This window comes from Dromiciops gliroides, chromosome 4 (genome assembly GCF_019393635.1).
Source record: "Dromiciops gliroides isolate mDroGli1 chromosome 4, mDroGli1.pri, whole genome shotgun sequence".
In the NCBI taxonomy this organism is placed as follows: Eukaryota; Metazoa; Chordata; class Mammalia; order Microbiotheria; family Microbiotheriidae; genus Dromiciops; species Dromiciops gliroides.
The window spans coordinates 192,130,848-192,144,756 of NC_057864.1; the positions used below are offsets into that span (position 1 = coordinate 192,130,848).

Genomic DNA, 13,909 nt, shown 5'->3' on the forward strand with positions numbered 1-13,909 from the left:
AAACAGAGGGGAAAAAAAGGTTACCCTATTAGGTTAAACTGTTTATATCCCTACATGGGAAGATAATACTCATAACTCTTAAGAACTGTAAATGTATTTGGGCAGAGAGAAGGAGTTTATAGAGGGTATAAATATAAATTGTCTTTGATGTGATGATACAAAAAAAAAATTAAGGGATTAAAAAGGGAGTCTATGGGGAGGAGAGGAAAGGGGAGGTGGAATGGGATGCATTATATCATATGAAAAGGTGAAAAAAACAAACCTATTACAATAGAGGGAAAGAAAGGAGGGGTGAACATTGTTTCAACCCTACTCTCATTAGATTTGATTCAAAGAGGGAATAACATATACGTTCATTGGGATAAAGAAACTTAGCTCATTCTTTAGGGAAGCAAAAGGGGAAGGGAAGGGGGGGACTGATAGAAAAGAGGACAAAAGCAAGGGAGAAAAGGGTAAAGAAAAGAGAGGGGGGTGATAAAAAGGGAGGGCAGATTGGAGGAGGCAGGGGTGAGAAGGAATAGGGTGAAAGAAGCGGGGAAAAGTATAAAGGGGGTAAATAGAATGGAGAGAAATAGACAGTAATAATAACTGTGAATGTGAATGGGATGAACTCTGCTATAAAACGGAAGTGAATTGCAGAGTGGATTAAAAACCAGAATCCTACAATATGCTGTTTACAAGAAACACATTTGAAGCAGAGAGATACACACAGAGTAAAGGTAAAAGGCTGGAGCAGAATATATTATGCTTCAGCTAAAGTAAAAAAAGCAGGGTAGCAATCCTTATCTCAGACAAAGCACAGGCAAAAATAGATCTGATTAAAAGAGATAAGGAAGGAAATTACATCTTGCTTAAAGGTACTATAGATAATGAAGTAATATCAATATTAAATATGTATGTGCCACGTGGTATAGCATCCAAGTTCTTAGAGGAGAAGTTAAAGGAGTTACAATAAGAATTAGACAGTAGTACTATACTAGTGGGGGATCTGAATCTCCCCCTCTCAGAATTAGATAAATCTAGCTGAAAAATTAATAAGAAAGAAGTGAAAGAGGTGAATAGATTACTAGAAAAGTTAGACATGATAGATGTCTGGAGAAAACTGAATGAGGATAGAAAGGAATATACCTTTTTCTCAGCAGTACATGGCACATTTTCAAAAACTGACCATGTATTAGGGCACAAAAACATCACAGTCAAATGTAGAAAGGCAGAAATAGTAAATGCATCCTTCTCAGATCATGATGCAATAAAAATTACATGTAAGAAAGAGCCAGGGAAAAGTAGAATGAAAATCAATTGGAAACTAAATAATGTCATTCTAAAGAATGAATGGGTCAAACAACAAATCATAGAAACAATCAATAACTATATCCAAGAAAATGACAATAATGAGACAACATACCAAAATCCATGGGATGCAGCCAAAGCAGTGCTTAGGGGAAAATTTATAGCTCTAAATGCTTACATGAATAAAAAAGAGAAAGAGGAGATTAATGAATTGGGCATGCAACTTAAAAAGCTAGAAAAAGAACAAATTAGAAATCCCCAATTAGATACTAAATTAGAGATCCTGAAAATCAAAGGAGAAATTAATAAGATTGAAGGCAAAAAAACTATAGAATTAATCAATAAAACTAAGAGATGGTTTTATGAAAAAACCAATAAAATATTGGTTAATTTGATTTAAAAAAAGAAAAAAGAAAACCAAATTACCAGTATCAAAAATGAAAAGGGTGATGTTACCACCAATGAAGTGGAAATTAAATCAATAATTAGGAATTATTTTGCCCAACTGTATGCCAATAAATTTGACAATCCAAATGAAATGGATGAATATTTACAAAAATACAAACTGCCCAGGTTAACTGAAGAAGAAATAAAATCCTTAAATAAACCCATATTAGAAAAAGAAATTGAACAAGCCATTAATGAACTCCCTAAGAAAATATCCCCAGGGCCAGATAGGTTTACAGGTGAATTTTACCAAACATTTAAAGAACAATTAATTCCAATATTATACAAATTGTTTGGAAAAACAGGTGAAGAAGGAGTCCTACTAAATTCGTTTTATGACACAAACATGGTGGTGATACCAAAACCAGGCAAAGCAAAAATAGAGAAAGAAAATTATAGACAATTTCCCTAATGAATATTGATGCTAAAATCTTAAATAAGATATTAGCAAGGAGATTATAGCAAGTGATCACCAGGATAATACACTATGACCAGGTGGGATTTATACCAGGAATGCAGGGCTGGTTCAACATTAGAAAAACTATTAACATAATCAACCACATCAATAAGAAAACCAACCAAAATCATATGATTATCTCAATAGATGCAGAGAAAGCTTTTGACAAAATACAACACCCATTCCTAATAAAAACACTAGAGAGTTTAGGAATAGGTGGAGCTTTCCTTAGAATAATAAACAGTATCTAACTAAAGCAAGTATTATATGCAATGGAGATAAATTAGAGGCCTTCCCAATAAGATCAGGGGTGAAACAGGGATGTCCATTATCACCCCTATTATTTAATATTGTACTAGAAATGTTAGCTTTAGCAATCAGAGAAGAAAAAGGAATTAAAGGAATTAGAATAGGCAAGGAGGAAACAAAACTATCACTCTTTGCAGATGATATCATGGTATACTTAAAGAATCCTAGAGAATCAACTCAAAAATTACTTGAAACAATTAACAACTTTAGCAAAGTAGAAGGATATAAAATAAATCCACATAAATCATCAGCATTTCTATACATGACCAACAAAGTCCAGCAGCAAGAGATAGAAAGAGAAATTCCATTTAAAGTAACAGTAGATAATATAAAATACTTGGGAGTCTACTTGCCAAGACAAACCCAGGAACTCTATGAACACAACTACCAAACACTCTTCACAGAAATCAAATCAGATCTAAATAATTGGAAAGATATCAATTGCTCATGGATAGGCAGAGATAACATAGTAAAAATGACAATACTACCTAAATTAATTTACTTATTCAGTGCCATACCAATCAGACTACCTAAAAATTATTTTATAGAGCTAGGAAAAATAATAACAAAATTCATCTGGAAAAACAAAAAATCAAGAATATCCAGGGAAATAATGAAAAAAAAATTCACAGGAATGGGGGTTAGCGGTACCAAACCTGGAGCTTTACTATAAAGCGGCAGTCATCAAAACTATCTGGTACTGGCTAAGCAATAGAGTGGAGGATCAATGGAATAGGCTAGGCACAGGAAACGCAGTAGTAAATGACACTAGTAATGTAGTGTTTGATAAACCCAAAGACTCCAGCTTCTGGGATAGGAACTCAGTATTTGACAAAAACTGCTGGGAAAACTGGAAGATAGTATGGCAGAAATTAGGCATAGACCAACATCTTACACCTTATACTAAAATGAGGTCAAAATGGATACACGATTTAGACATAAGAGGTGATACCATAGGTAAATTAGGAGAGAAAGGAATAGTCTACCTATCAGATCTTTGGAAAGGAAAACAGTTTATGACCAAACAAGAGATAGAGTATATTATAAAATACAAAATGGATGATTTTGATTACATTAAATAAAAAATTTTTGTACAAACAGAAACAATGCATACAAAATTAGAAGGGAGGCAGAAAGCTGGGAAACAATTTTTATGGCCAGTACTTCTGATAAAGGCCTCATTTCTAAAATATATAGGAGGGGCAGCTAGGTGGCGCAGTGGATAGAGCACCGGCCCTGGATTCAGGAGGACCTGAGTTCAAATCCGACCTCAGACACTTAACATTTAACTAGCTGTGTGACCCTGGGCAAGTCACTTAAACCCAATTGCCTCACCAAAAAAATTAAATAAATATTCTCTTATAAATAAATAATAAAATAAAATATATAGGGAACTAAATCAAATTTATAAGAATCCAAGTCATTCCCCAATTGAGAAATGGTCAAAGGATATGAACAGGCAGTTTTCTGATGAAGAAACCAAAGCTATCTATTCCCATATGAAAAAATGTTCTAAATCTCTAATGATTAGAGAGATGCAAATTAAAACAATTCTGAGGTACCACCTGACACCTATCAGATTGGCTAAAATGACAAAAAAAGGAAAATAATAAGTGTTGGAGAAGCTGTGGAAATATTGGAACACTAATGCATTGTTGGTGGAGCTGTGAACTGATCCAACCATTCTGGAGAGCACTTTGGAATTATGCCCAAAGGGCAATAAAGCTGTGCATACCCTTTGACCCAGCAATACCTCTTTTGGGTCTTTTTTCCAAAGAAATCATGGAAAGGGGAAAGGGACCCACGTATACAAAAATATTTATAGCTGCTCTTTATGTGGTGGCAAGGAATTGGACGTAGAGGGGATGCCCATCAGTTGGGGAATGGCTAGACAAGTTGTGGTATATGAATACAATGGAATACTATTGTGCTGTAAGAAACGATGAGCAGGAGTTCAGAGAAACCTGGAGAGTCTTGCGTGGGCTGATGATGAGTGAGATGAGCAGAACCAGAAGAACATTGTACACATCATCAACAGTATCATCAACATTGAGTGTTGATCTACTGTGATGGACTATATTCTTCTCACCTATGCAATGGTACAGAAGAGTTCCAGGGAACTCATGATAGAAGAGGATCTCCAAATCCAGGGGGAAAAAAAAAAAGAACTGTGGAGTAGATGCTGAATGAACCATACTATTTCTTTTGTTTTTGGTGCTGTTGTTTTTCTATTTTGAGGTTTGTTGTCATTGCTCTGATTGTTCTCTTATTGTGTATATATATAACCTATATCAGATTACCTGCTGTCTAGGGGAGGGGAGAGGGAGGGGAGGGAGGGAGAAAAATCTGAAACTGGAAAGCTTGTATAAACAAAAGTTGAGAACTATCTTTACATGTAACGGGAAAAAAAATACTTTGTCAATTAAAAAAAAAAATTAAAAAAAAAAAATTAAGTCACACAGCAAGTTAGTGCCAAAACCAGGACTAGAACACAGGTGTCTTTGACATAGGATTAGACTTGAATCAAAAAGGATCTTAAACATTCTCTAGTATAGCCTTTCATTTTGCAGATTCAATTCAAAAGGCATTTATTACAAGAAGATGTGGAAATTAAGGCTCCACAAAGATTAAATGATTTTTCCCAAGGTCACACAAAGATTAAGTAGTAGTCCTCCCCCCATTATACCATACACCCTCCCCTCCAGGAATTTCTATATGTCTTTATAAGCCCCCCCAAAAAATTTTTTTCTACTAAAAGTTAAACTTTTCCTGTGCTTTAAATACTATATTTTTAATTTTTTGCATGAATCTTTCCTTACTAATTCTTATTACTAGTACTTTTTTTTTCTTTTATCCCTATACTTGCCTTTATAAAACCACCTCAGAACTTTTTGCTTTTCACTTTGACATTAAATCTCCCTATTCTAAGGAACTTGACACTGTTTCTGATACTATTCTATGAAGGGAGTATGACTACAGGAAATCTTTATGTGAAACTTTCTCCCATCAATTTATTCCTAATGTACCTCCCTACCAAATTTTTGTCTAAGTTATTCTTTCCAACCCCTGTGCTCCTTCTACAAGAAAAACAGATGTGATACAGTAGGCAAGAAAACTTTTAAAAATGTTTTATTCTGAACTTAAAACACCAAATAAAAATGTTTAGTCTACATATGAAATAGTAAAGAAAAAGAGATTTACATGAAACAATGAATCTCTATCATGTGTAGCTTGCTTTTCCTTTTAAATAAAAAAGGAATTCCCCAAGTAGTTTGTAAAGCTGTTCTGCCCATCAATACTTTCTGCTTGTCTATACTTCCTGTTCATCTATACTGCCTGTTGGCCTTCCTTCTATCATTTCTTATACATTCTTTTTTTGTTGTTTTTTTGTTGTTGTTTTTTTGTGGGGCAATTGGGGTTAAGTGACTTGCCCAGGGTCACACAGCTGGTAAGTGTCAAGTGTCTGAGGCCGGATTTGAACTCAGGTACTCCTGAATCCAGGGCCGGTGCTCTATCCACTGCGCCACCTAGCTGCCCCTACATTCTTTAAAATATTTCAATTACCCTCTCTTCTCTCTGGCTCTGTCTCTCTCTCATTTTGGCAACCTAATACCTTTCTCTGCCCACTTATTCCTGCATATTGAAAGGAAAAAGAAACGCCAAGCCCTCCTAATCAATTCTCACTTTGGCCATGTTTTAAAATGTGTCTCTTTTGGAGCAGCTAGGTGGTGCAGTGGATAAAGCACTGACCCTGGATTCAGGAAGACCTGAGTTTAAATCCAACCTCAGACACTTGACACTTACTAGCTGTGTGACCCTGGGCAAGTCACTTAAGCCTCATTGCCCTGCAAAATAAAATAAAAAATAAAATGTCTCTTTCCACACCTCAAATCCATCATCTCCCTTACAAAGGAGCAATAATAAGTTTTATCATCATTCCTCTGAATTCATCATGGCTGGTGACTGCACTGATCAGCATTAAGTCTTTAGACTTGTTCTTCGTTACAGTTTGTTGTTATCCAATTAGCTCTAAATCTCTGTTATTTAGTCTTTTCCAAATAAGAGGTTGTCATATAATTTTCTTCAAGAAAAAAAACCAAACTATAGTACAATGTTTGAAAAACCCAAAAATGTAAATTGCTATGTAAAGGACTCTCTTTTTAACAATAAATTCTGGGGAAACTGCAAAGTAGTTAGGCAGAAATTAGCTTTATACCACCACAATAAGTGATCTAAATATAAAAGGTAACATCATTTTAAAAATTGGAAGAAAATAAGAACAGGTACTTTTTATAACTAGAAGGAAATATCTTAACTATCCTTAAAAAGGGGATGGAATGTCATAAAAGATAAAATAGACTTTTTGATTATATAAAATTAAGAACCTTTTATACAGATAACATGAATGAAGGAAGACTTAGAAGGGAAACTTTAGAAGAGAGTTCCCTATGCTAATGAAATCAAAGATTGATTGATTTCCTATCCCTATTCTATCTAAAATACAGAGAACTGACACAAATATTTAACATTGAGCTATTTCTCTCAAATTGGTCAGATCAAACAAGCATTATTAAGCACCTACTATGTTCCAGGTGCTAGAGATACACACACACACACACACACACACACACACACACACCAGTCCTAGCCCTCAAGGAGTTTACATTCTCTTAAACAGCATTGTTTCCAAAAGAAACTATAAATGACCACATGTAAACATGGTCCAAATCACTAATAGTGAGAGAAATACAAATTAAAACAACCTTGGAGTTTCACTTCACACAATGCACATCGGCAACTAAGACAAAGAATAGATAGTCAACACTGAAGGAGCTGTGGAATATACTGGAATATACTGATTTGTAAAGAAGTTCTGGATTTCAATTGGGGATTGTGTAAAAAAAAGTGAAAGAACTCTCTATACCCTTTGACATTTACTCAGAGATCCCAGTATTGGCCACATTAAGTCAAAATACAAGAGTAAGGTCCAATATGTACCAATATCTCCATAGCATTTTTTTGTGATAGCAAAGAACTGGAAACAAAGTGGATGCCTATTTACTGGGAAATGACTGCAAATATGGTATGTTAATTTAATGGGTTATTATTGTATATTAAGAAGTGAGGGACATTAGAAATCCAGAGTTCAAAGATTTTCCTGATACAGAATGGAAGAAAAGCTATACCAAGAAAATATATAAAATGAATACAACAATGTAAATGAAAAGATCATTAAAAGGAAGTTGAACTCTAAATAACTGGGAAAAGTGGAGATATCAAAGAACAGATAATAAAATCTGTCTCACAACGACCACCATCATAGGGAGGGAATATGAGTACACAATACTCTATACAATGTCAGATGTAGTCGCTGTATCATTTTTTTTTTCTTAATTGCTCTTCTTTGTCACAAAAGAAGATTCAAACTGGAGAGAAAGAAGTGAAATGACTATAAGGTAAAGACAAAAGGCATCAATAAAACATATTTTTTAACAAATAAAAGATTTTTTTATCAGGCCAGGACCCCTGACCCATGTGCACTTAATGCTAATGTTAGCTACTAATTTTTAGTTAGGTTTTCTCTAACAAAGGTTTAAAAGTTGCTCTATTAAACCATCCATCCTCCACTAAATCCATATTACAATGCCCTATTATGAAAGTAACAGAAGTAAAAACTATGGCAGGTCCTCCCCACCTTTCTGAAAAGGAAAGATTCAGGTATGGACAGGATGGTATGTCTATCATGGAAGGACCAGCCTAGCTAAGTAAGGAGAGGAAAATCCCCAGAGGGTTGATGATGATTATTTTTCTAACCAGTCCATTTCATAAAAAGCCTGCATCAATAGAAAGAAAACCCCTATGTTTGAAAGAGTAGATGCCTGACAAGTGACCATATGCTTGATAAGAGAATTGAACATTCTGAAGAGTAAACTAAAAAGAAAATATATTACTCGTTTCCTCCCCTCTTAAAGTATGCTGTAGCTAAAACCATAGTCCCCCAACCCAAAAAAAAGTTCTTACTCAACTGTTATGTGTTGCCACAGGCATCTCTAGACAATGTTGTTCTTCCCTCATTACAGAGCTTATACCCCTAAAACCTTCCATTTTCTTTCAAGTTTCAAATTTTCCTTGATGCTCCCCTTACTACTAATGATTTCACAAGGTATTTCACAGAGAAAACTATGCTGTAGCATTCCTATATACCTTTCTCTTTCAACCTCAAACAGCCTTCTACAAGGCCATCCTTCCCGACCATCTCAGGAAAAAAAAAATGTCCCACTCTACCTGGGAAAGTAACATCATCAAAGATTTGTAATTTTTCCTCTTCAGCATTCTTCAGATCCTATATTTATCCATTTCTACAGCCACAACATTCATCTTGTCCTATTCAACTCATCAAACTTCTCCTCAATTTCCCTTTTGAATGGAACTTAGAATCATTTTCTTTAAGAATCACTGTGATTGGGGCAGCTAGGTGGCACAGTAGATAAAGCACCGGCCTTGGATTCAGGAGGACCTGAGTTCAAATCCAGCCTCAGACACTTGACACTTAACTAGCTATGCGACTCTGGGCAAATCACTTAACCCTCATTGCCCTGCAAAAAAAAAAAAAAAAAAAGAATCACTGTGATTAGGGGGTAGCTACGTGGCGCAAGTGGATAAAGCACTGGCCTTGGATTCAGGAGGACCTGAGTTCAAATGTGGCCTCAAACACTTGACACTTACTGGCTGTGTGAGCTTGGCAAAGTCACTTAACCCTCACTGCCCTACAGAAAAAAAGGAAAAAAGGAAGTATCTCTGTGATGAAACTCAGATAAATGAAATGTCTTCCAATTGACTCTTTGTTTTGTTTTGTTTTGTTTTGTTGCGGGGCAATGGGGGTTAAGTGACTTGCCCAGGGTCACACAGCTAGTAAGTGTCAAGTGTCTGAGGCTGGATTTGAACTCAGGTCCTCCTGAATCCAGGGCCGGTGCTTTATCCACTGTGCCACCTAGCTGCCCCCTTTTTTTGTTTTGTTTTGTTTTGTTTTTCTTCCAATTGACTCTTGAATAAAGTCCAAGTTTATAGAACCAAAGGAGTTTAGAGCTAGAAGGAATGCAAAATAATCTAGTACAGTTTCTTCCTTGACAGATAAGGAAGAGATTACATGATTCTCTATTGTATATTTCAAGGTCCTGTACACATTATAAACCCACCCTTCTGTCTAGCTAAAATGCATTTCAGACTTTTTAGCTCATTCTGGCAAGCCTACTTATCTCCTGCCCCTCAATTATAGTTGTTCCTACCTCTATGCATGTGTTTATATTGTTTTCTTCTGCTATCCTTTCTACCAAGCCATATTTTTCCTTGACTTCAAATCCTGTTTAAAGTCCACTCATTATTGTTCCTTATGAAATGGTGACTACAATGGCTTCAGAAAAATCTGGGAAGATTTATAAAGAGAGAAGCCGGAAAACAATTTCTATAATGACCAATAGTATAAAGGAAAAAACTACAAAAGACTTAGAACGTTGAACAGCTCTAAGATTAATCATGACTTCAGAAGATCAATGAAGAAGCTTATTTCCCACCTCATGGCAGAGAGGTGATGGACTGAGGGTACAAAACGGAACTTCTGTTTTCAGGCATGGCTGACGTGTTGATCTGTTTCACTTAACTATACTTGATACAAAGAAAATTTCTGTTTTGGAGGTAGGGAGGGAGAGTTGGTGGGTAGTGTCAGTGATTAAAAACAATACTGTACTGAAACATTAAAAGGACACATAACAGAGAGAAGTTCAGGAGACACGGAGAAGCAGGCAGTTTTGTTAATATAGTGTTAAATTTAACAAACATTTAAAAAACTGCAAATAATCTAAGTTTACAGTTTCATAGATGATCCTCTTTTCAGATCTTCTTACACTGTAATGTTCAAGTTTGTTGCTGTTTAAGGTCAAAATGAGAAAAGAAAAACTGTAAAATCTGCTTCTCCCCATACACATACACACCAAAAACAATTTAAATTAAAAAAAAAAAAGTCTTCCCCAATTAAATTCACCTGTCTCCAATAAGATCACATTCACTGCTATACTATCTCAGCACTTATGTATGTAATTCCAAATAGTTATATCTGTCTGCACTTTATACTTTGAAAAAATGTAAAGTTTGCATATTTTCCTTGAATATATTCTGTGAACTATGTATTATATGATTGTCCTGATCCCCACTCAATTATAAATTCCTAGGAGGTGGGGACTACAGACACTTCCTTTATACTCTGAGTCTTTAATATAGTTTTCTTAATACAGCAAATGTCCACTCTTATTGATTGACATATACTCAAGTAAAGAAAACTACAGATTCATTCAGGTCAATAATTTTGGGAAATCATGGAGAAAACAATTTTAAAAGTTAAGTAATATACCTACCTTCAATCTCTTGACCAATAGAAAGTCCAGCCCATTTCCGCTACAAAGAGAAAAAAGAAGGCACTTCAGGAAACAAATAACTAATCCAGGGTAAAGAAACACATTAAGAACTTTCTTTGTTCCATGGAAATGCTCGCACTCGACAAAACAAGTCCAATGTGTGCTCCCATGTAAGGAGGCAGGGTGGATTGGAATAAGAAGACCTGGGTACTGACCCCTTCCTTCCCATGTAGTGGTGATGTGATCTGAGGTAATGACTTCTCTTAACCTTCCCCCTTCTCCCCTATAAAATAGGGAGAATAATACTACTTGTAACTGCATATCTCACATAGTTACTGAGGATCAAATGAGACAATGCCTGTAATACTTCAAGATGCTAAAGCACCATATAAATGTAAGCTATTACAGGACGTAATCCAAGTGTTAATCTGCCCACCTTGTAGCTTAAGCCCACCTATTTGCAAATGGCTACGTAACCATGTGTCTACTACACCATGAATTACCTGAGCAAAGAGACTGTCATTTTTTGATCTTTATATTGCCTAGTGCCTCTCATAAAATAGGTATTTTTAAAATGTTGAATGACTGGGTAAATTAATATTTTCTCTTGGAAAGGAACCTCAATTCTTTTAGAGACTGCATACTGTTATTTACCACATGATCCTTAAGAAACAAAATGACCTGGTTTCTTGGTATAAAGGAGACTAATAAGCAAATAAGAAAGGGTATGATGGAATATTGGAAGCTGGCATAGTAACAATAAGTGAGAAATCATAAACTTACCATTGGACAACCTGATGGTAAGTGAAATAGGTAGAAGCACCAAAAAAATTAGATACAATCATGCTATGCTTGCGTAGGGGTGGTCATAATGATTACTCAAAATCATCATGAAAAAGCCAAATGGTGGTCAATATTCTGTTTAAAAAAAAAAAGAATCTTTTTTTTTTTAATTATTCTGTTTTAAAAGGCAGGACAGCATGTAATACATTTTAGAAATATCTCTTTCCAAAACATTTGGATAAAAGCAGCTGAAGAACTTTTGAAGGGGAAAGCTTCAGTTAACCAAAAGAAAATTTCACTTATATATAATGTCACTTACAAAACTTATACTGGTCACTGATGATGTCCAATAAATGAGGTACTGCCCTCATTTTTTGAGTATGTTTTGTGAATTAATGATAATTAAGCATGGGGCAGCTAGGTGACGCACTGGATAGAGCACTGGCCCTGGAGTCAGGAGTACCTGAGTTCAAATCCAGCCCCAGACACTTTAACACTTACTAGCTGTGTGACCCTGGGCAAGTCACTTAACCCCAATTGCCTCACTAAAAAAATAAATGAAAAATGATAATTAAGCGAGCATAAGTGATTCTGCCTACAAGTAGTCATTATTTACTTTAATCTCATAAAAGGAATCCTGCTTTTATGTATCCATCTTATAAATGATGGCATGAATCTGACATATGATACCTTTAAATCCACACTAACAGATTTCTCACTGGCAGTTGAGGTACTGAGCAATAAATCTGTTCCAAATCTGGAATTTCACTGTAATATGAAGCTCTCCAGTGAGGAAACGCCCCTATCAATGCAGATGGGCAAGCATTCTAAAAAGTACAGTCTTCAGACTTGCCTGGAGGCACTGAGAGGTTAAATGCCTTTGCCCAGGACCACACTCTTGGAATGTGTCAGAGGCAACACCTGAAACAGGCCTTCCTAATTCGGAAGACAGTTCTCTATCAGTACTCATGCTGCCCCTGGATTTCATTGATTCTGATGCCAGCTCTGGAGTCACTCTACCACACTGCCTCTCTTAAGCAATGAATAAATAACACAAAAAATATTCTGGGTTTAGAAAAATAAATTATATCTAGAAGGTGCTTTAATTTTTTTTTTCAAAGAACTCAATTCAACAAACCACAGTGTAATAGAAAGAACAATGGATGTAGGATTAGGGGACCTGGACTCAAGTCTTCTCTCCTTCTTACTCCCTATATGACCTGAGACAGTTTCCTCATCTGCAAGATAAAGGCACCAGACTGGCTGATCTTTCAGGCCCCTTCCAGCTCTAAATTCTGTGAAAACATTTTCACACAATTTAGGAGACAAAAATTGGCAATATGGACCATCTCATCTTTTAAGGCCTTTCTCCACATTCTAGCCAGATGGACTGGCCAGAAGGCAAGGAAAGGCCAGAATGGGATTTGTCAGAAATTCAAGGGTGGGCTATAACTAATAATAACAGCAGCTGGCACTTATATAGAGCCTCAAAGTTTGTAAAATACTTTCTCTCTTTTGATCCTTATACATTGTGAGATGGGTATATCCCTTTTACAAATGGAATTGAGGTTCAAAGAGGATGTGATTTACCAATGGTCACACACTAGTAAGTGCCAGAGGCAGGATACAAGCCCAGTGCTCTGGAGTCAGAGGAGCTAGGTTCAAATCCCACCTCTGACACCTCTGACTCAATTTCCTCATCTGTAAAATGAGAGCCCCTTAGGGGCAGTTAGGTGGCGCAGTGGATAGAGCACCGGCCCCGGATTCAGGAGGACCTGAGTTCAAATAAGGCCTTAGACACTTGACACTTACTAGCTGTGTGACCCTGGGTAAGTCACTTAACCCCAATTGCCTCACCAAAAAAACCAAAAAACAAAAACCAACAAAATGAGGGCCCCTAAGATCCCCTTCAGCCCCAGGGCCATGATCCTGACTGTGGTTCTCCTGACACCATGTATATTGTTCTTGACACTTTCACTCTTGATGCTAATCATTTCTGTCTAAGATTCAAAGCACAATGAGAGAAGTAATTATTGGAGGGTTGGAAAACCTAAGATACCTGCTTGAGCATCATAGGTTTTTGTAACAAACTTCATTCTGTTTAAGCCCAACTCACAATAGCTTTTCCACAGCCAATCCTCCTTATTACCTTTCCCCCACCCAAATCCTCTTCTACCAAATCATCCTTTCACTATACCCTCTGGTTCTCTAAGTT

At 36.1% G+C, this 13,909-nt stretch overlaps 1 protein-coding gene across 1 annotated transcript in view; it reads right to left on the minus strand.

Moving 5' to 3' along the window:
- The window catches only part of NSF (N-ethylmaleimide sensitive factor, vesicle fusing ATPase), a 211,359-nt gene that overhangs the window by 163,351 nt on the left and 34,099 nt on the right, over nt 1-13,909 (minus strand). The window contains exon 4 of the mRNA XM_044001682.1: nt 10,912-10,951. Within this exon, the coding sequence (XP_043857617.1) occupies nt 10,912-10,951 (40 nt within the window). The remainder of the gene's footprint in view (nt 1-10,911; nt 10,952-13,909) is intronic.